The following is a 24,005-nucleotide window of genomic DNA, read 5'->3' as shown; positions in this document are numbered from 1 at the left end:
TGGACACAGTGATTAATAATCACATATCAAATGTTAAGAGAGTTCCAACACAACAACCCTATCTTTCCCCTACATACACCACCAAGAAAGAGTTGAGTTTTACTAAGCTGATTTTAAACTTTCTTATAAAGGAAAAATTAGAAATTTTGCATTTAGAACTATATATAAGCATTAGCTAACATAACTTCTTAAGTTATATCAAATGAAAAAACATTTTCCTCTGAGTTTTAACAGTTCACAAGTGAAATACGAAGCACATTAGAACCATACAAGAACATACTAATACCAGAGGTATTACATAATCCCAATTCAAAAACACAGCCAGAAGGGGAAAAAAATCACACTGACTTAGCTGCTGTTTTATTGTATTTTATTTTAGTGTTTTTTTAAATGTACTTTTCTACTTCCCTAGAAAAATAAACTCACACTTCACAAGTAAATTGTAAAAGCTGGTTACCATTTCATCTTCCTGACCCTGGTTGATAATCTTTCTTTCTTCTTTGTCCATATCTACAGTGGTTGGAAAGGTCGTGTGCTTCAGAACAATTGAAGATAACTGAGGGAAAGAGGAACAAACATCTTAGTAGATTATAGTATCTTATAGTAACTGCATACTATCAGACTTCTTGTTTGGATAAAAGTTTAACTGATATTTAAGTAATCACTAAAGTGCTAACTGATTCTCGTAACATTTTCAATGGTGTGCCAATTCTTGAAACTGAATGACTTACTACTATCATAAAACTTGATATATTTCACTAATTAATTTATATTAGCACTAGCCCTGCTGCTAAGTCATTTAAATTCTAAGAGAAATTACAGTATTTTCCTTTTTCACTCTCCATACTCATCTACTGAGCACCTATCACATGTATGGCAATCCCTGGCCAATGGTCAATCTCTAATGCACGTGGACCCCTACTGGAGACCACCCTGATTCCAAGTCCACTGAGTAATCTTATTGTTCCTGACTACCCATGATGCTCATTTCTAGGAGAAACTTTATTGAGCTCACTGACAAAAAAAATCTCCTGTACTAAAAAAAGATTAAATTCAAACATTAAAGAGAGCTGCAAAATGTAAAACAATGCAGGTTTTCTTGCTTTTTTTTTTTTTGGATTCTGGAAAATATATATATTTATTTGGGAAAATGTACTTATCTATTACTGCTTCAGTAAGTTAATATTCTTAAAGATCTATATGGCAATAACAGATATAATCCATATAAACAAAATCTTCTTAGAGTTCACAATAATTTTCAAGAATGTAAAAAGGTCTGAGCCCTGAGGTGGATGAGTTTGAGAGCCACTGCTTTAGACATGGCTGACCTCTGCAGAACACAGTGCAAATGTTACCTCCCTCATTCCAGATGCCATGCCTCCACTCATCTACCTGGTGGACAGCACAATCCTGACACATGGCTGGTACTCAAGAAATACTTCCTGAGTGACCTAATAAAGAATTTAGCTATATAATGTTTATCTGATATGAATTAATAGCAAAGTAAACCAACTGCAGAATTTCAACTTAATCCCCCACATCAGACTACTGAAATCTCCTGATTTATGTCATCAAGAAAATGACCAATAAAAAACACTGATGTGTCCTGAATGGGCACTCAAAGTTTCTCTACCTTGTGGTAGCCCTGAAGAGAGGGCCAGAGGTTAAGTAGAGTCAGGACTTTCCACAGAAATAAAATGCAAGAATTTGATGACAAACACACACACATACACACACACAATATACATTGGACTTGGTGCCATCTTAGAAAAGAAGCCTCAGAGTTATCCTGTTTTTCAGAGGAAAGCAAGTCACATTATCATCCAAAACCTTTTAGGTAACTTAGTGACAATTTCTTCTCACACTAGGGTGTGTTGCAGCCCTAAAAAAGTACAATATTAGAGTCATCCCACCAATGTAAGCTTGTCCCATCAAATCAATATGACCTGAGGTAGCAGTTGTTCTCAAGGGCTATACACCTGATGCCATAGATTACATGCAGAATGAGCAAATCCAACCTCTTTCCGTGCAGAAAAGGTCAGCTGTTGCTGCCTGAGCCTGTAAGGTTTAGTCCAATCCTGCAAGGTTTCAAATGTACACATGCCTACCTTCAAAGCATAAGGCAAAGGAACTCTCTGCTCTGACACTGTCCCCACTAAAGAATCCAATCTGGGGTTCTTACCCTTTAATCTGTGCTCCTTCCTTAAATCCTGGCCTGAATCTCAGGATCATCACTCAGGATTTCCCAGAGTCATTTTTAACAACCAAAACATATAATTCTGACGCCCATTTCCCATCACCACCTAAAATATGCTTCTTGAGGGGAAGAACTTATTCAAATACTTAAATGGAAGAGAGTTCTGCTTCCAACCAAGATGTAAAGACAGACCAGACTAGCCATCCTAACTACTGGGTTGGCCAGAAAGTTCATTTGGGTTTTTCCGTAAGATATTATGGAAAACCCAAATGAACTTTTTTGCCAACCCAATAAAATAACAAAATTAATAAAATATCTAAAACTATATAGTTTTCAAGGAACTGGACGTCAACCAAACTTGTTGTTGTTTAGGCATTCAGTCATGTCCAAGTCTCTGCGAACCCATGAACTGCAGCATGCCAGACTTCCCTGTCCTTCACCATCTCCTGGACCTTGCTCAAACTCATGTCCATCAAATCAGTGATACCATCCAACCATCTCATCCTCTGTCGTTTCCTTCTCCTCCCGCCTTCAATCTTTCCCAGCATCAGGGTCTTTTCAAATGAGTCAGCTCTTTTCATCAGGTGGCCAAAGTACTGGAGCTTCAGTTTCAGCATCAGTCCTTCCAATGAATACTCAGGGTTGATTTCCTTTAGGATTGACTGGTTGGATCTCCTTGCAGTCCAAGGGACTCTCAAGAGTCTTCTCCAACACCACAGTTCAAAAGCATCAATTCTTCGGAGTTCAGCTTTCTTCATGGTCCAACTGTCACATCCATACATGACTACTGGAAAAACCATAGCTTTGACTAGATGGACCTTTGTCAGCAAAGTAATGTCTCTGCTTTTTAATACACTGTCTAGGTTTGTCATAGCTTTTCTTCCAAGGAGCAAACGTCTTTTATTTCATGGCTGCAGTCACTGTCTGCAGTAATTTTTGAGCCAAGAAGAAAACGCTGTCACTTTCAACTGTGTCACCATTTCTTTCAACTGTTGACAACTGTTTCACTCAACGGAAGAAACTGATATAAAAATGGGAAGTATCTAGGTGAGCTCTATAATTGTCCCAGTTTACAAACTGAGTAATTACAGGATGCCACACAAAAAAAAGGTAGGACAGGGAACCTAGGGGGAGCCCAGCAATCAACCGAGTTGAAGAGATGAAGCTGTGAGTCTAAGGAAGTGCCAAAGTGACTGGATTTGCAAGGCAGATTACCAGAGAAGAGGTGTGTACAGAGAATGAACACTAAAAATTTGCAACATGGGGACTCTTCTCAAGTCTTCAATTGAATACTGATCAGCAATTCTGTGTGAGAAAACTACCAAGACCAGGAGAAAGCCATTCAAAAGGTTTTAAGGGAAGAATGCATCAGGTTCACATGGGGGAGAGTACCTGTTCCCACCAACCACAATGGAAAACCTCATTAGTTGCGTGGAATCAGGAGGACCCAGAGGATTTTGCTTCAGTGGGTTTCCCTGGTAGCTCAGTTGGTAAAGAATCCGCCTGCAACGCGGGAGACCTGGCTGGGAAGATCCCCTGGAGAACAGAAAGGCTACCCACTCCAGTTTTCTCGTCTGGAGAATTCCATGGGATCACAAAGAGTCAGACTGAGAGTCTGACTTTTCTCAAAAAAGTCGTGACTGAGCGACTTTCACCTTGCTTCAGTAGTAGGTTCAAATTAGCCCCAAACTAAAAGCTACTCTGGTCCTGCCAAACAAAACTTCTAGGACTTGAAAGAATAAAATTGTTTCCAAGTAAATGCTTCACAGAACACAGTCCAAGGAGATTTACAGGAATGCAAACTATCTAGTTACCATGTCTGCTATCCAATTGAAACTTAACAGTCTTACAAAGAACCAAAAAGAGACATCCCATAATGAGAAAAATCAATGGACAAAAGAGGACCTAGAACTGACAGAGGTAACAGAATTGGTAGACAAGGCCATTAAAACAACTGCTGTAACTGTAGTCCACATGTTCAAAAAACAAGAGGAAAGACTAATCATGTGAAGTAGACACATGAAAGATATAAAAAATAACCAAACTGAACACAAAATAAAAAGTATAATATCTGAGATGAAAAATATACTAGATGGAATTAACAGCAAATTAGATATTACTGGGGAAAAAAATCAATGAACTTGAAGACAAAGTAACAGAAATATTGAAAATTAAAAAGTGAGAGGAAAAAATAGACTAAGGAGGGGGGAAAAAGCTAGCATAACAGCATCAATAAGCTGTGAAACAACCTCAAGTACTCTGATATACACATAAGGTAGAAAGGAACAAAAAATAAATAATTCTATAATGGCCTCAAAATTTCCAGATTATATGAAAAGCTATAAACCCAGAGATCCAAGAAGTTCAACCAACACTAAGCAAAAACATTAAGAAATTACATCAAGGTATATCACCATCAAACTGCTCAAAATTGTAATGAAAATAAATTTAAAATGACATTAAATTTTTTGCTAAAAACAATGCAGTAAAAAGACAGAGCAAGATCTTTCAAGTGTTAAGAAAATGAAACTATGATGAGAATTCTATACCCAGCAAAAAAATATCTTCCAAAATCAAAATTGAACTAAGTCTTTCTCAGATATAAAAGCTGGTAAAAATTCACCAACAGCAAACCTACACTATAAAAAGTTAAAGGAAGTCCTCAGACACAGGGGGTAAAAAAGATAACTGATGGTAATACAGATCTCTACAAAGGACTGCAAAAACCAGACATGGTAACTATGTGGGTAATTATATACAACAACAGCACAGAGAACACTGAGAAAGGAAAGCACTCTCTCATAAGGTTCTTAAGAAAGCAGGAAAAGAACGGCAAGGAACACCCAGTGTAAGCAATTAAGAGAAAGACTAAAATTTAGAGAAGAAATAAATGAAATTAAAGAAAAAAAGCTGGTTCTTTGACATCAGTAAAAGTATCATTTCTGATTGCACGTGGGGGTGGGGGGTACAATTATCAATATTAGCACTATGGCAGGAGACACTGCTTTAGATTATGCAGACATCAGAAGGAGAATCAAGGAACCAACAAGCAACTTTATACAAACATACCAACTTTTTTGCAGGTCTGAACTTACTTCCCAAAAAAATTTTTTTCTTTTAAATTATTATGGACCAGGGAATGGCCATGAGTTGGTAACTACTAAAGCTCACTTAAAAGCTCAGTGATGGTCCATTAGAGTTCATTATACTAATTATTCTACTCTTTAATAATGATACTATTCTATTCTTCCTACTTTTTAATATGTATAAAAGATGGATTGAGAGTTTGGGATTAGAAGATACAAACTATTATATATACAATGGATAAACAACAAAGACCTACTGTATAACACAGGGAACCATATTCAATATCTTGTGATAAACCATAATGGAAAAGAATGTGAAAAAGAATGTATATGTGTGTGTGTGAATAACTGAACCACTTTGCTATACAGCAGAAATTAACACAACACTGTAAATCAACCATACTTGAATAAAATAATTTTTTTAAAAAAGCCACCCATCTGAGGTGAAAACAGAAGAAAATTTCAGAGAACAGTCATTCCTGGCATGAGGGGATAAGATCCTGAGGACTCTGCCTCTGAGTCCCAAATCTACTGACTCAATGTATTATGTATCAGGTATTATCCATAAACTCTTATTCCTGGGTTTTGAATCTAATCCTTCTTCACTCTCGTCTTTTATCCATTGCCTACAAATATAGATGCACTTTCTCACTTACATAAGTTCTAATTTTTCAACACAGAATATATTTGTAGATAAATAAGCATGCTTTTATAATTTTAGAAAAAGAATTACCATTAAAAATCAATGTTTTCATTAATTTCATATACTCATAACTATTTAAAATATCTGAGAGAATACACATTAGTCCAAGATAACTACATTTTCATCTCATATGACCACAGCAAAAATACTTAAATGAGCTATTACATGATGCACTGCTTAGAACAATCTGAATTCCCACTTATTTAAACATAATTCTTGACCATATTACCTCATTACTCATTTTACAAGTGTTATTTTTCTGAAATTTAACTTACTTTTTAAGGCAAAATTCTTATGTCTCACCAAGTTTTACCAAAGTTGAAATAGTAAAAATAATTTAAGTAATTCAAATTAAAAGTTTCTCTAAAAGTCACCAATTACTAGTCTCTTTAGACATACTATACTTCAAAGGAAATTACCAAGATTTCACTTTTCACATAAACTTTTAGTAAAACCCAGTGAGACAACTGCAACAGCTTACATTTGAACATAAACATGCTGAAAATATATATTTAAATTTTAAAAACATGTACATAAATAGAAATCCCTTATCATTTCTATGACATATCTATGAAGATAAAAATCTACATGAGCATTTCAAAATATATTACTTATAAAGGTGAAAATACATGTTAAACACTATTCTACTAATTATCTAATTAAATATTTAAAGCTTTGATATCAAACTTCTAAAATCCACTGACTTACAGAAGTATAACTTCTGGTGGTTTGAGTGCATGTGTTTTTTAATCAAGTCAATTTCTAGATCATAAAAAACAAAGAAATTTTTCTTACCAATAGCACTATATCATCATTCCTTCCAACTGTGATATTAGCAGAACTTTCAAAAGCCAGCTCTTAACAAAAACAAAATAAAACTACACATAAAAATTCATTCAAATGAGAATTTTCTGCCACGTACTTGTTTGAGTTCTTTTTGAACTGTTTTCAAAATGACTAAGACACTAAAATTCAGAATTTTTTTAATGCACCAATTTTTGTGGATTTTCAAAAGATATACCTTCCGCCATCTGACCGCCACTGAAGAGCTCCTAATATTTGAATAACTCGCATCTAGCTAGTGTATTGAAGTCCCAATTCCACAGTGCATGACGAGCCTTGATGTTATCTAAACAGCAAGCAGCTTATAGGCTATTGTGCTTAACCAAACCCTTCCTTGCATTTACAATGAACCTGATTTTTTTGTGTTGAGTAAGAACAGCAGCACAGGACAAGATGAAGCTATCAGGAATAAAACTCACTAAATCTAATTTTTGTGAAAGTTAACTTTTTTCTACTACTGTATAGTATTAAATCTAGAATAAGAGTCAGATCTCATTTCCTAAAACAGGATGAGTTGGCCTCAACAAGAACAGAAATCCCAAAACTTAAGGTATCTTTGCTTCAAACCTGAGTTTCACACGAGCTGTAACAATATTATAAGAGTATGTGTGGAGGATTTTCTTTGAGGATATGTATGTGCCTAGAGGATATGTATGTAACAATATTATAACAGTATGTGTGGCGGGTTTTCTTTGAGGACATGTACCTGCCTAAAATTCCAAAGTAGATAATTTTACAAGGTGATTTCATTAATGATCTGCCACTCAAGTAAAACCTCAAGCAAACTATATTCTGAATAAATATTTTTAATTTTTTACTTCAGTTGGTATTTGCCAACTTCAGGGAGACTGGAGTTAAAAGAAATAAAAACATACTATTTAATGTTCACAAAATTAAGAGTTAAAAAGTTCTCAAATGATACGCTTCATAAGTTTGTAAACATGTACTTTTGAAGTCTTAAAAATTAAAACTGCACTAAACTTTTGGGCTACCTTGTATTGTTGAAAAACAAAATGAATCATCCTACTTCATTCTGTAGTTCTAGATTCTTTTTCTGGAGAATTAAACATACCTACTCATGTTAAATAAAGATTTGATAAATACATCTTTCAAGACCACAAAGCAAAAGGTATCATAAAAATCCTAAAAAATAAACAGCACAGCCAGCATTCTGAGTATTATTTCATTGTCAAATGTGTAGCATCCTCAGCAATTAAGATGACCTTCTGCAATTCAAGAACAGTTCTACTGAAATAAAATGTGCAGTAGTCAACTGAAATAAAATGTGCCCTAACAAACATGAAATCTTTACTCACTGTACAACCTTAATTTTAATATCTATACAAATATTTGTGTAAAAAGAACAAAAAAATCTCAATCTCCCAACTGCAGTAACAAAATTGTGAAAAGGGTAAAACTTAACACTCAAGTCAGCTCCTAACAATAAGAATGACATAATATAATTTAGTGAATACATGGAAATTTTACAAGGATACCAGCTAAATTTTAACAAAGCTCTACTCAATACCCATTTTATCACTTCCCATCTTGAACTTTCTCTTATAATACATGCTTTTGTTTCTGTGTTTAGGCTTAAGGAAGACCATTGTATCCAATATACACCAAACCAAAACTGTATTTACATTTGCAAAGTGCAGTCTTTGTATAATTTATTTTTTGTGAGTTACAAAACAATGTGATAGCTTAACAAAATAAGTTATAATTAGGAAAGGTAATGCAATTTTCTGTCTTAGGGTCAATTAAAGAACATTAAGAGTTCTAACTTAACCTGCACTATAGCATATGTGCATACATTTTAATAATTTTTTATTATATACACTATTTAAAAAAAGAAAGAAACCCATTTATTCAGAGAAACTCCATGTGGTAAGACTATCATTACACAACATAATGGCTTTGAGTATTACAGTCAACTGTATAGCATTTAATCAGTACAAACTGGGAGAAGGCACCTTTGAAATGACAAATGGCATCTATGCTTTATTTTCATTATTTTAATTTAAAAAGGAAATGACTAAAATTAATCATTTACATACATCATAACTAAGTTTGCATAATTAATTAAGTTTGTTTACTTAATATGAGATTTTTTTCATTTATTCAAGTTACTCTGATCTTAACACTTTTATACTTCCCCTTAAATCTTCCTCATGTATTCAACTTTCTAAAACTCCCTACTCAAGGAGAGTTTTCAAAGTACTGTAATTGCTAGATTTATTTCAAAACTTTACTAGTAGACAGGCTCACTGTGGTTAAGACCAGTCCTAAACTGTGAATATTCAAAACTGGCAGAACCAAAAAGGCCTCAAAAGAAAACTGGCACCCACCCCTAAAACAAAAGGCTGAACAGATCTGTAAACTGGTGACATAGCTAGTGTGTCAGGATGGGAAGGGAGGAGACTTCAGTACTCTTTGAATGCTCCTACCATCTATGTGCAATAATATTTTTAAATAGATAAGGAGAGAAAGAAGAAAGACTGAGCATATGTACAGAATTCTAATTCTACCACACACGGCCACCTGTGGGCCTGAACCTATGGCAACCTCCAATGGTCTCTATTAAAGCATTCCACTCTGTGCCTGCACAGCACACTCTCACTGTTATTTTACCCCAGACACAGTAAAGTAGCCATTTGAAGGCTCCCTTCACAAATATATTTCAAGAAAGCTACAGTTGGCTCTTTTTATTTTTTTATTATTTTATTTTTCTATTTCCTCCATATTTTGGCTCCACTGAGGAAAAGTACTAACCAGAGATACAGCATAAGCAACAGCAAATTTTAAATTATTTTATCAAACTAATTCATCTATAAACCTTAAGTGACCATATATGCCATGTTCGTTACTATATTAGGAACAGTAAGAGATATACATTATCCCAAAATACAAAAAAAAAAACAGAAAGAAGAGTACAGAACTCAAGAGTCAGCTTTAACTTGTTCTTAAATGTCAACTAACTCCACATGAACTATTTTGCAAGTTCCTTCACCCATCTTGGTTTCAATTTCTCCACTAAAATGAGACGGTTGTAATAAATCACCATTCATTCCAACCATGAAAGTTTTTGACCTCCTGAAGTATTGCCTGTGTATATAGCCAGCTGTTGCACTCTTTCACCATTAGGTGGTGCTCCAACATTGGTAAGAAAGACTGACAGGTTTCACAACTTTGACAAGGCAATCACTGATTTAAGTATGATTAAAGGTAAGAAATTTTATACACTTTTTTTAGTACCAATGCAAATACTAATATGACAAAGTAGGAGCTTCTCATAATAGAACTTCTGCTGCATGTGTCTCGATGGAAAATAAGACATCACAATAAACATAAAACACATGATAATGGGGAGGGGAAGGCAGATATTATTCCCTTCATACAGACTCCCAAAATCACACTCATCTGAAACTAGAATTTAGGGTACAATGTTGTAGAACCAGGGAGGAGGGAAAACAGTAACAGTTAAAGCTCATGATCCTACTGGAGAACAGGATAAGGTAAAGTATGAAGTTATGTGATAAAATTACTTATCTTAACTGCCAACAACAGCAACAAAAGCACCTTTATACATTGCTGCTAAGAGTGAATCTGTACTAGCTTTTTGGGAAATCAACTGACGATATACAAAAACTTAAACCTCCTACATCCTGACCCAACAATCCCAATAAGAAATCACACATGTACCTATACGTGTATGTTATCACAAACCCTTTCTTCAAATTCCTCTCTGCACTGTTAGACTTCTGAAACAGAATATAGAAGTTTTGCACTTTTTTTTTTCCTTTGGGAGTGAGACTGGGTACTTACAAACAAAAAACCTAGTTGAAACAAATGAGAGTATTTTAAACACTCACAGAAGAAACTGTATAGCATGGGCATTTGATACAAAAGAAACTGACAAATCAAGAGTTCTAATAACTATGTAAATAAATCAAATTGTTTGAGCCTAAATCAAATTGTTTAGTAATTCCCAAACTAAAAGTTAGACTTTTAGGGTTAAGGGATTAAATGGTACAAACTATTATGTATAGAGTGAGTTACAAGGATACATTGTACAAAACAGGGAATACAACCAATATTTTATGATAACTATAAATGAAGCCTAATCTTCAAAAATGTGAATCACTATTATTTTACACGTGTAACTTACATAATATTGTACATCAACTATACTTCAATTTTAAAAAGTTACTTTATAGAGGTGCAGTAAAGGTTTTCATTAAGCAATATATACATGAATGTTTCTTCTATTTTAATGCAAATTAGTAACTATTTCTTCTAAACTGTAATGCTGTTAGTCCAAATCCCTAATAGCTTGTTTGACATTTCAATCAGCAATTTAAAAGGTGGTCTTTGAAATCTAGACACATTAATTCTAAGACTCATCTTTCACATTTTAGCATAGTTACAACTGGGATATAGCTTAGGTGTCACTGTTGCAGTTGACAGTTGACCCCAGTGATGCAGCCATCAATGCATGCTCCTAGGACAGTGTTTATAGCATTGTCATTTCAGCTGAGTGAAGTGCTTTATTGCACTACAATGCTCAGTTTAAGTTGATGATTAAAAGTATTCCAAAAGACTACACTGTAGTTGAATATTAAAACATAAAGTGATCATTTGTGCAGAAAAGTATCAAAATAGAGAAGCAGGGTGGAAAGGAAGGACTAGGATTAGAAAGGGGCGGGGGCAGAGAAGAGTAGAGAGAGAGAAAAAAAAAGAGGGGTGAACAGGAGAACTTTCCAGAGAATTATACTTCTAAATCTTCAGTATGTTAAAGAGTCACACATGGACTACAGATTTGTTCATTTTTCTTATAACAACAAACTCCAAATAATTTTTCTTCATTAACTCAGCAGTTCACTTCAGGATTACTGTATTATGCTTGTAAGAATATAAAATTTACTCATGATCTATACTACAGTATGGCTCACATTTCGTTCTTCCAAACATTATAAAGACTCAACCACAAAGAAGCACAAAATCACCAAGAAACCATTCTGTACAAAGAGTCCAATCCTGCAAATTTACAGCTACAACTGACAGGCACTTGGATCAGCTTTTTTCAATTATGTGAATGTGGGAAAACCCACTTTACTCTTTTTTCTCCAATTTGAAACCTACCCAAGTTGACTCAGCACGGAAAGCAAGTATAAAGCCCTTATATCTGCATTCAATGAATACTTCAATAATATGGAACTTTAAGTTTCTGTTGGAGAGGATAACGGCCTTACTCAAGGCACAACTATCACAGAAACCTAAACTTCCTCATTTCCTGTGGTCATTCTGTAACCCACTATTCAGGATTAAAGAAAAAAATCAATGTGTTTGGGTACTACTGACTGACATTTGTAGAAGGATTTTTAGTTTACAAAATATTTTAACTGGCATTATCTACTTTCAGTTTTCAATCAATATTGTCTTTTAAAAACTGAAGGAAAATAATCTTCACTTAACTAAGATTAGCATTTTGCACTTTTCCTAGAAGGCCAAGCATGGAATGACTTTATATAGAAAAGCCTTACCAACACATTAAGGGATGTCATGTAGATAGCACCATCCATTTTCCAAAAATTCATCTGAAAGCAACACATACTTGAAATGCATGCTTTCATATGGAAAACAGTGACTAAGTTCCCAAGACAGAGCACAAATGACCTTTTTACCTACCACAATGCAGCTGAATTCTACTTCCTATCATACTAGCCTGGGTCATGGGGCAGGTAGCCAGGTGACCAAGCCTCTACTTCCTCTGCCCACTTCTTAATTATTAATATTTCCCGAGCCTCCACTTCCTCTGCCCACTTCTTAGCCATTAATATTCTCTATGCTTCTGTCAGGGGCAAAGGGTGATACCACTGTCCCATCAACCATGGCAACCACCAATCAGTACTGTCAGCACTGCTCTCTCCCAGACCCACAGAGTCAAACATCTCCTGACCACATTTTGCTAACACCAAAAAGGCTTGTTTCATCTTCCAAAAACCTGCTCTCCCACTTGCTGCCATCACTACTAGCTCCCCTCTACCCCTTTAACAGATAAGATAGCCCTTGCCTCAAAAGCCATGCCAGGAATTTGGAAGTCACCCTAGACTCCTACCTATCCCACACCTTCTATATCCATCTGGGCTCTGTCTTATCATCTCTGCTTTTCTCATACCCACCTCCCCTATCTGCACAGGCATGCCTCAGCTCGGGTCCAGAGCCTTCTCCAGTCTCCCTCATTCAAACCAATAGAAGAACCAGATAGCATCATTTCTCTTTGTTTAAAATTTCCAGAGCTTGCTATTGTCTGCAGCAGCATTTCCCAATTGATAAAAGTCCCTCCAAAATTTTAAAGGCATTGCCTGCTCATATAAATTGAAGAAAAGTACTGAACTAAACAAGGTGCAGCAGCCTTTTACTAGCAAGTCTTTGGAAAGTTTACAGCACACTGCTACTATGCGTTTGCCCTCCATGGGAAATGGGCAGAAGAGGCCCGACAGGCTCCAAGACAAAGTCCTTCGGAGCCTGGCCTGCCTAGCTGTCAACATCCTCCTCCAGTCAACAGTGATTATTATTCACCTCCTACAAACCTTAATCCCGTCTATACAGAACACAGCTTGCAGTTCCTCTAAGAGCCCTACTGATTCCTCATTCCATTCCTTTATGTAAGTTGTTCCTTCTGCAAAAAATGCCCTCCCCTACCTAACCTAGTCTGGCTGAAGACCTCCTGCTAGTCCTTCCAGACCATGGTCAACTACCTTCTCTAGGAAGCTCTGATGAATCTCTAAGAAATGAAATTTTTCTCTTATAAAGTATGGAGCAGGCATTGTGGTTCTAGCATGCAAAGAGGCTGGCTCATGTAAGAGTCGAGAGTACATCTGACTGAGTTTCCCTGAAGGGTCTCCCCATCGTCATTTCACCCACTCCCACCCAGGAGCAGCAGGGGTGCTGCTGGCAGCGGTAGATGGAGCTGGCGCTGTGGCAACCCCATGGATCACTCATTCTTTTTGGACTGAAAAGCTTTGTTTCTGTTTTAGAGACCATTTTTCATTATTATGGACAGAGAGTCTCCCAACATGTTCATCAATGAACTTAAAACAGGGCCTTTATCCTAGCCAAGTATTAGTATCTTGAAATCTAACCCCAGACCAATTGTTTGATTTAGGGAAAGGCAAATTGAAAACACCAAGATTTTGCCAAAGTACTCTAATATTTCAAAATAAATCTAATAATATTACATTAGCATTCCAGCAAGAATCATTATGGTTGATCACTACTTCTTATTTCATAAAAAATCATTTGTTGGAATGTCATGTCCACACATGCCAAGTACGTGCTACATTCTGGAGATTACAAAGATTACATTTCTAACCTCAAGAAGCCAAATCTAGGTTAGACAAGTAAGCAAACATATCACACAAAGCGGTTGCATACTGCAGTGAAGTATGCATCACGGGAGCACTGAGAGAAGGGAGGGGCACAGGGAGGGAGGACGAGGCGTGAAGGAGACAGAGAAGTCTGCAGAGAAGAACTAGCTCTCCCTTGATCTAAGACCTGATGACCTGAGCGGTGAAGTTCATCAGGCAAACAAGCCGTACAAAGACGGGAAACGAGAGAGGGATGGACTCCAAGTAGAGGAATTACCACATGCACAAGTGCTAAGGTAAGAAATCTGAGAAAACGTCAGGGCATACACGTTGCCTGAACTAGCTGGAGCAGAGGATGGCCTCTGAGGAATGGTTGGAAATGGAGCTTTAAAAGATGGCACAGAATCAAATTATGATGAAAGACCTTGTTTGATAAAGTTATGGATTAACTTGTATGTAATGAAGCTTCTGAACTTCTCTCAACTGAAAGAGACCGAAGGCCATGAGGAGGGGCCCACATTCCCAAAGAATACAATGTGAACGGGGTGCAGTGCAGCAGTTCTGAGTTCCCTTGCTAGACTGTGTACCTCTAAGAAGGCAGAACTCACTTATCAGTGTATACCCAACATTCGGTCCTGTGCTGGGCACCGACAGGATCTAACAAAGTATCCAATAGTTAGATATGCTAACACAAACTCAGGGCTCAACTAAGAAGCCCTAACCCAGCCTCCTTCCTTACTGCCTATAAAATCACAACTCTTATGCACTACAGTAAGTGGTAATTGCCACAACTTTTAAAAGAACACGCAGAAAGGTCACTCGCTATGGGATGCAGAGAAAGGATTTGGGGAAAAAACACATTAAGATGCTTTTGAACCTGAAAAAATTAAGCAGTTTTTCTATTCTTCTCACTAAAAACTGAACAGAAAATACCTGTGGATTATAACAAGTATATTTTCACATCAAAAGAACTCAGATAAAAATAGATTAAATAAAAATAAGTAAATGACAAATAAATAAAAATAAGTAAATAACAAATAGATAAAATAAAAATCTATTTTAACTAAGAATTTGCTAGATTAGTCTTTCAAGTACTTAAGTGCTACTTAAGCCACCTGCCTGTAGTACTTTACATTTTACTTAGTAAACTGAATTATATTATGATAATTAGCAGTCAAGTAAGAACTCTGGTGCTTGGGGATATAATAAAAATAGTAAGGAAAAAATATTTGGTCCAAGAAGAACCAGTGACTCACATTTTAACGAAATCAATCCAAAGGCCACAGAAGTGAAACAAATGTCAAGCCCTCTTTTTAAAGAAAAGATGAAGACATACTTCACTAACCAGAATTTCTAAATAAGGGAACATAAAGTCCTATTAAGAAAACATAATTAAACATATTTTTAGATTTTATAATGTAGCCAGGGAGAGGGAAAAAAAAGGTAACAGTAATACAGAGGATAGGGGGGTGAAGAGTCTGAAGACACACCCAGGAACATCAAGATAAAAATATACATCAAATGTATAAGAGACACATGAAATTAACACTTTTTAGGATGTTGCTACCAAAGACACAAAATCATGGTATTTTTCCTATGAAAAGCCTGAATTAAACAGTATGTCATTATGGCCTGCTACTCTAGTTGAAAAAAGAAATCCTCAATCACAATCCACACACTCTCTCATCACACACACACACACACACACACACACACACAGGGCGGCTTGTTTTGACTATGTTAAATATTATTAAACTAACAATAGTAATTTACCAATTACTGGGCCTCTTACCCTCAGAACTCTCTAGGTTTTATTATCTCCATTCAGCAAATGAAGAAACTAAAAACTACTTAACTATAGAGGTAGTTAAGCGATGAGGCTGGAATTCAAAATCTCTTATATGTATAAGGTTCTGAGACCACATTTTAACCAATATACCATGCCCTCTACTGGGGCATATGACTGTTAAATCTTTAGAGACCATGACATTTCTTTAAAGAATGGGGTCTTCTTACTGTGCTACCCCCACAGTGATATTAAGTTCAAATACTTTAAGCTTCATGGAAAATATTAACAACTTATAGTTGTTTCAAGATAAAGCAAATCTTGCTCCCAGTAAGGTGACATTCACTCTTAAAAACACTGAAAGTAGCTGAATATCCACCTAAAATTACAAAAAGTACCAACAGTGCCCCAATAATCCCAACTTTATTCCTTAGCCCTTAATTCTGCTAGTGTGTGGTATAAAACACCCAGTATAACCCTAGGGAAATAGATTTTCTTAAACACCTAATTTCTTTCTCTATTATTCACACTGTAGAATCACATCACACATGGATTTAATTACATCAATCCAATTATCTGTGCTGCAAGAAAAAAGAAAAACACTCTAAATAACGGTGGTAGGATGCTTGCCCTCACATCCTCGTACCAGAGTGCGCAGGCAATGGAGACTGACTCTGCTGTTCCTCCGTCGATCCAAAGTCCAGTCCCCATGGAGATTACGACTCCAGAAAAAAAGTCACCTGTACTAACAGCTGGGGAAAACACTAGCTTTTGAGAACTGAAAAACAGTACGTTGGTTAACCAGTTTTCAAACTGGTGCCTTCCTAAACCACTTTTTCACGGGTAATTTTGACTACACAGGATTTTACCTTAAATGAGAATTTAAGTCCAAAGCCCCTACATAAAACTGGATTTCACTTTACTCAGGACTTCAGATCAGAAAGAATTAGGATCCAAAACACTTGTCTTTTATATAGCAGAGTAAGCTACTATTTTTCACCCCCACTTTACAAGTGGGAAAAAGAGAGCAATAGGATGCTGTAAAGAAGCCACACTAAACACATGTGAGAGCTGTTCCATGACTTACTTTAAAATAAACTAAAAATGTAATAGAAGTCTGTCAAATGATCAAAAGCAATACTTTAAAGCTGGTTCTCAACGGAGAAAAAAAACAAACCCACAAACATCCACCAAGCTTTGAGGTGTACCATTACTACACAGTTCAAACTAAAGACAGGGTGAAAAGAATACCCAACCAACAGAAAGCTTGTCCTTTACCAACATGCGGTCACTTACCTCTCCAGACATCAGTTTCCTTTTCTATAAAAAGAAGGGACTAATCTAAATAACCTTTGACTGTTCAACATTATTATTTTCCAATCTCATACCTCCTTATTTCAATGTCCAACTCATAAATCTTTTGTGAAAAAAATAAGAAAAACTAAGTATGAGTCAATTAATCAAGTGTGCTAAGGTAGAACAGTTCTTCACTTCGCTATCAACAACAGTCAGAAATACTTTTATTTAAAAATTTTGAGAAAGATTATATAGACATCAGCAAGTTTCACATCATGTACTCAGGAAATTCTACTCTAACTCACTGTTCCTGGAAATTTTATTTCTAACCTAACTAATATCTGACTGTCAATGGCTTTTTTTTCCCCAGGGAGGTGGGGGGTTATGGAGGGCGTGGCTTGTGGGATCTTAGTCCCCCAACCAGGGACTGAACCCAGGCCCCTGGCAGTGGAAGCAGAGTCCTAACCACTGGACTGCCAGGCAATTCCCTCAACAGATTATTTAAAAGCAAGATCCATAGCAAGTAAGTGAAAGGGTTAACTGGACAAAAATTTTGATTAAGAGATTGATTACAACTTACTTCACGCGTTTCAGGTCACATGCAAAAAAGAGACTTCAAACAGAGTACTACTCCTTCCTGCATTCTCAGCTCATCCTAGTTTTAGTGGCCTTTGGTGACAGAAGGGGTGAAAGATGCATTTTCACCGGTAACTTCAAAGACACATGCCTCTGGGCAGCTCCATTCTCATAAATCTGCAAGAACTCTTCCCTTGGGGAGACACCTTATGGTACATTAAGTCCTTTTTAAATTTGGACAGTCTCTAAGTTTGTTATTTGAGTTAATGACTTACCATCTCACCTAGCAAAGGCCCCAATACAAGCCTTTGGGTTTAAGTATCATGAGGTCTGGTGTTAGGAAAGTTCTCTCTGGAGAGCTGGTCTATGGAAACTCTTCAGCATTCCTCATCCTTAACTTTCCTCACTCTCAGACATTTGACACCTGGCCAACTCTCCTTTTCCTTCATTCCACTTTTTTCCTTTCTTACTGAAGATCAAAAAGTAATTTCAACTCACCATTGTAATAGTGATCGTTTCTTCCAATTAGCATTTATTCATGACATTTCATATTATCTCTATGTTTAATCTTACTAATACAAATGTTTTTATCTCAATTTTATAATTACTAGTTACCATTAATTTCCCTGTGGCTTCCCTTGTGGCTCAGCTGGTAAAGAATCTGCCTGCAATGTGGGAGACCTGGGTTCGATCCCTGGGTTGGGAAGACCCCCTGGAGAAGGGAAAGGCTACCCACTGCAGTATTCTGGCCTAGAGAATTCCATGGACTGTATAGTCCATGGGGTTGCAAAGAGTCGGACATGACTCAACGACTTTTACTTCACCATTAATTCAACATATTCTACCTTATAAATGATACTGACTTTTCTCCAGATTAAAAAGCTTAGAACCTTTTATTTTTTAACCTGAATGTTAAAATACGTGGCCCAATTCTGATCCTCTCTTATTCCTCTACTCTCAACAAGTGAAGATTCAAGACACTATCACACACACACACAAAAAGACGCTACCTATCATTTCCTTGCACATTACCTGGACTAGTTAAATGGGTCAATTAGAATACAGTTTGATAACTACAGATTTACTGTCTCCAACAAACCAGTGGTCTTCATTTCACACAGAAAAACTATGTTCCAAAACCAAAGACTAAATCTCATCAGCTAACTCTTAGATCCAGATTGAACCAGATGAGCTATCTAGCACATTCAGAACACATTCCATCACTGGAACAAACCTGAATATGTACCAAGTAGATCTCAGACATCAGACTGTGTTCCTTTAGCATACCACTGACAGTTGTTTTAAGAATGTTGTTTTCAGTAAGTGATAAGCTGCTAACTCCTATTCAATTTAAGATCCATTCACAAGGTCATCCGCTTAGATTACTCCGTATACCAGTGAACAGAAACCAGCTTTAAATGAACCAAGTCATCAATATCATTACGAAATTGTATTTCTGTCTCCTAAGATTTTAGAAATTACAACCCTCATTGTCATTTACAGGCATGAAGTTCCCATTTCCACCATCACCTAGACCAGTGGGAAAAGTTACAAAAGAAAGACAGAATTCCACAGGATGCCCCATATCACTCATCACTGCCCATTTCCTAGGACTGCCATCAACTTTAGCAATAAAGTATATTCACATCTTGAAACTTTATATTTACGGTGGTTACAAAACCACCATACTAAACAAGCACAGCCAGAGTCAGTATATAGAATGGAAGGGGCAAAAAAACTATTTACTACGTGCCAGGACGAGTGCTCTTTCCTTTACATATGCTCTCAGCAGGTCCTCAAAACTGTGATGTAAGTACTAGTATTCTCCTTTGTTAATAAAACAAGAAAGAAAAAGAACAGGGAAGTTAAGCAAAGGAACAGTATGATAATTTTAATAACCAGAGCTACCCCAAATAAAGCTTCCTGGACAAAGAACTCAGCCCTCTTACTACATAATTTGAACACGGAGTCAAAGCAACGACTGTCAACTTTATTTTCAAAAGAAACTGCTACTTAATATTTTTATTATAACTGCACTACTTAGGATTTAAAGTAACCAGGATCAACATTTTTCCTACTCAATTCTCTGATCAAAAACAGGCTTTGTTGTTCTAATGTTCAGAAATCTCACTTAGCTGTCTCACCCTCACCTGATCTAATGGTGGGTAATGCAAAAACAAGGACACTAGCAAAAGTAAGCTTGCATGACAGTGATTAATAACAGGCCCACTATTTCAAGCAACTGCCTTTAAAAGGGGTTGCTAAACCATAATGGGATGCTCACAAACTTTTATTTTGGCAACTATAGCCTATTCTGCAAAGCAACAATCCTAAGAATACCACACATATTCCAGTGAAACAAAATTAATACGTGTGCTGAATTTTAAGCAAAGGCAGAGCATTTTTAACTAGGTAATCACCCTTCAAAAGACAATCAAATCAGATTAGCAGCAGTCTTCAGAAAAGTGTTCATTTGGCAATAATCTTAAATGTTCCTGCATTTCTCAAAGATTTAAAAAAATTCTAACTTCCTGACTCAGAGATCCAAAATAGCCATTACATACACAAATGTTCTACTCATTTAGTTTGGAATCATGTGCAGGAAACCTAGGTTTGTGTTTCTAGGTTTACAACCCCATACCCATTCATTTTGCACTAATATAACCACTAAATATAGCTCTAAAACACTGATGATTAAAAGTAGTTAATTATGTGAGTGATTCATACCTCCTATGTCCAGACACCAAGATCCAAGGATGTTTCTTTCAGATCTATGGGAAAAGGAATGATAAACACCTGTTACAAAAGCTTTCCAAATTCGGAAGCTCTGAATTTTTGTCAATCCCCAATCACTGGTGGTGCTGGAGAAGACTCTTGAAAGTCCCTTGGACAGCAAGGAGATCAAACCAGTCAATCCTAAAAGAAATCAACCCTGAATACTCATTGGAAGGACCGATGCTGAAGAAGCTCCAATAGTTTGGTCACCTGATGCGAAGAGCCGACTCATTGGGAAAGATCCTGACGCTGGGATAGAAGGCAGAAGAAGAGGGCGACAGAGGATGAGATGGTTGGATGGCATCACCCGTTCAATGGACATGAATTTGGGCAAACTCCGAGACGGTGAGGGACACAGAGGCCTGGAGTGCCACAGTCCATGGGGTCGCAAAGAATCGGACACGACTTGATGACCAAACAACAACAAAATCAGATTCCCTCGGCTCCCCACGCCCGCAAAAGGAAAAGAAAAAAACCAGGTCACACATCCATCAGAACCTAACTTTTCGGAAGACGTGGGGAGAAGGAAAAGCTATAAAGAGAGCGGTCACGTAACTACTGGAGGAAAGGGCCCTAGGTGTTTCTAGAGTCGAAGTGAGAGGCCTTTGGCAAGTTAAGTCACTTTTCCCCTCTGGGCCTCACTCGGCTTAATGCGGTGACTGGCAAGGCTATTACTCCGTGATTCCTCAGTAAGCACCCAAGCAAACCCATCAAGCTCCCTGCCAATACTGCTACCTTCGATCTCACCATCTCCATGACTTTCTAAAAGCGCTGGACCACCTCACCATCTCACTCTCAAATCCCAACACACTTGCCTCCCCAACTAGCGGCGTTTCCTATCCAGGCCTTCACACCCACAACGTGAAGCCCTTCTTCTCGCCGCACCTGTCCCAGACAATCAACAGTCTTAGCGCTCCCCTCCTCACCCTACACACACCTTCCCCGAAAAATGATGCCCAATTCCGGCCCGAGGAGGCCGACCTGGTGCCCGCCACCCCCAACAATACCACTGACCTCTTCCAACCTCCCACATCACCACCACCACCCGCTCCACGCCCCGTTCACCCTGCCCTCCGCCGTGACGGGGAAGCTGGAGCCACTCACCTGGCGCCCCGGCGCCGTCTCCCGGGCGGCCTCCCGTCCGGAGCTGCCAAAGAGCCGTGTGGGGCCGGGGCCGGGTTCGCCGCTGTAGCCGCCGCCGCTTCACCTCAGCCCAGCCCCATCGCCCTCGGCCGGCGCCGGCGGCCGCGGGTCGCTCGAGCTCGAGGAGCCGCCGCCGCCGCGCGCTGCGGCTCCGGGTGAGGGGAGGGAGGCGCCGCGGCGCGGCCCGGGCCGAGCCGGGCGCTGGGGCGTCCGCGCTCTCCTCCTCTGCGCCCGCGGCGGCTGCGTGCAGCCGCAACAGGGCGAGAACAAGGGCGGGCGACAGGGGGAGATAGGCAGGGGAGGGGGGCGTTCTGCACTCCGAAACTGCCTCTCGCAGCCAGCGACGACGCGAACCCCCCTCCCCTCAGCGGTGGCGCCCGGATCAAGCTGCGGGGAGAGCCAGCGAGCGGACAGGAGAGCGCGCGCTGCTAGCTCGGGACTCCCGCGCCGGATGTGAGGTCACGTGCTTGCCTCATCCAGCGCGGAGGGCGGAGGGGCGCAGAGGGTACGCCGGGAGGGGCGGGGCCGGAGTGGGCGGGGGCGATGGCCAGGCCCCGCCCACATCTTCCCCTTCAGTCCCCTTTCCCCAGGCCAGAGCAGAAGAGAAAGAGGGAGTAAGAACGCTGCTGAGGAGCTGTGTGTTGGGTAGGTTACTAACGCAGGACGGCATTTTTTTTTTTTTTTTTTGGCGCGAGGAGGTGATATTTGCCATCTTGGCCGCCGTGCAAAGACCAGTTTACAGTCCAAATCCTCATTTTATGAACAGGGAAACCGAGTTGTAGTGAGGGGCCTAGCCTGACTTGCCCAGAGTCAAGGTCACAGAGGTAGCTTGTACAAGAATGATGGAGAGGAGGTCAGATCCTGGCTCGGCTCGCGGTTCCTTAACATTACACTCCCCCTTGCAGAAACCAAAAACTATAGATCGCATTTAACAACCCGACTCAGCGGTGCCCAGCCTTGCGAGGAGGACTGGAAGGCGTACCCAAGAGAAAGCTCCCACGCGCCCACTACACCTCCTCCAGTGATAGGGATTTTCTTCCGACAGCGCTGGATGCAAATTAAATACTTCCCCTAGCAGAAGATTTATCTCGGGGTACAGAGATGAACAAATCTTCCGGCCGCGTGAGCAAATCGCAAATTCGATTTTCGCGGCGTCCCTTGGGCGACCCGCACAAGGAGCGCACTCAGCCACCTGTTGCCTCGGGCTCGATTTTCGCGGCGTCCCTTGGGCGACCCGCACAAGGAGCGCACTCAGCCACCTGCTGCCTCGGGCTCCGGCCATCTTTTCGCCCTAAGACTCTCGCCCGTGCCCTTTAGGCCCCGCCATCACTGTTAGTGTCATTCACCTCGCGGCCAACAGAACTCCCATCTGCAGGGGCGGAAGTACGGAAGAGGCTCCGGACCTCTGGTGCACCGCCCTTGGGAGCTGTCAGGCTCTGGTTCCTGGCACATGATCCTACAAGTCGGGGGTTGCTACCCTTGATCCACGACACGTGGTGACACCTCATCTGAGACAGCACACACCCATGACATCGATGTCGCCTCACCAGGAGCCAGGAACACGCTCCTGGGCCTCTATGTCACCTGGAGCGGGACAGTTTACGCGCACTTCCTCGTACCGCGTCGTGTGGCGCACACTGTACCCAGATGGATCTGTAGCCCTCTCTCTAGCCCATGGGATCAGTCTCACTGTCTGTTTCCTCCCTCAAATGAGTAAATGAGATAAGGAGTGTGGTCGTTGTTGGGCAAACTATAAGAAGCTGTCTTGGTGGGGTTGAGCCCATAAAGCTTCCTTCCTCACCTCTCACTGCTACTTGGATCCTCGCTGTTTTCCCTCGGCCATTAAACAAGCTTAGCTCCTAAAAACAAAACTATGGCGCCCAACCTCCGCTCCAAGTACCCTCTCCAGTTAGCTTCCAAGGGCTCCACTCCCTCTCATGACCTCTTAAACAGTGGTCTCTCTGCTGTCTCCACTTCCTCATTTCTCCTCACTGGGCATTCCAGCTTCCCCTCTTCTCCCCAACACACACCCTTCCTCATCCTGCTTGGGTAAGAGAACCCCTGGGTTTCATTCTCCCAAATCTTAGTAGGCATTCTGCAGGCATTCTCTTTCTGGGTCTCTCTGTTACATTTGACAATTCAGATGACCCCCACCTTCTGGAATCTCAACATTCTCTTGGTTTGCGGAAGAGTATACTCTTCCAGTTCTCACATCTCAGTAAATAAGGCC

General features: G+C 39.2%; 1 protein-coding gene across 5 annotated transcripts in view; it reads right to left on the bottom strand.

Annotated features, from left to right (window-relative positions):
• The window catches only part of ATP13A3 (ATPase 13A3), a 79,483-nt gene extending 57,249 nt beyond the window's left edge, over window positions 1–22,234 (bottom strand). For 3 of the 5 annotated variants that reach the window (XM_019957746.2, XM_019957783.2, XM_019957773.2), the window contains exons 1-3: window positions 21,737–22,234; window positions 20,585–20,628; window positions 458–556 (exon numbers count right to left, since the gene is read on the bottom strand). In XM_019957746.2, coding sequence (XP_019813305.1) covers window positions 458–508 — 51 coding nt within the window. In that variant the 5' untranslated portion in view covers window positions 509–556; window positions 20,585–20,628; window positions 21,737–22,234. Of the gene's footprint in view, window positions 1–457; window positions 557–6,781; window positions 15,182–20,584; window positions 20,629–21,736 lie in introns of those variants that run through there. The other 2 variants (XM_019957763.2, XM_019957755.2) reach the window with 2 other exon arrangements.
• Window positions 22,235–24,005: the final 1,771 nt, after the last annotated feature.

Source organism: Bos indicus, chromosome 1 (assembly GCF_029378745.1).
Source record: "Bos indicus isolate NIAB-ARS_2022 breed Sahiwal x Tharparkar chromosome 1, NIAB-ARS_B.indTharparkar_mat_pri_1.0, whole genome shotgun sequence".
Taxonomy (NCBI): Eukaryota; Metazoa; Chordata; class Mammalia; order Artiodactyla; family Bovidae; genus Bos; species Bos indicus.
Note: the sequence above shows the minus strand (reverse complement) of the source record. Positions and strands in the feature narration are given on the sequence as shown.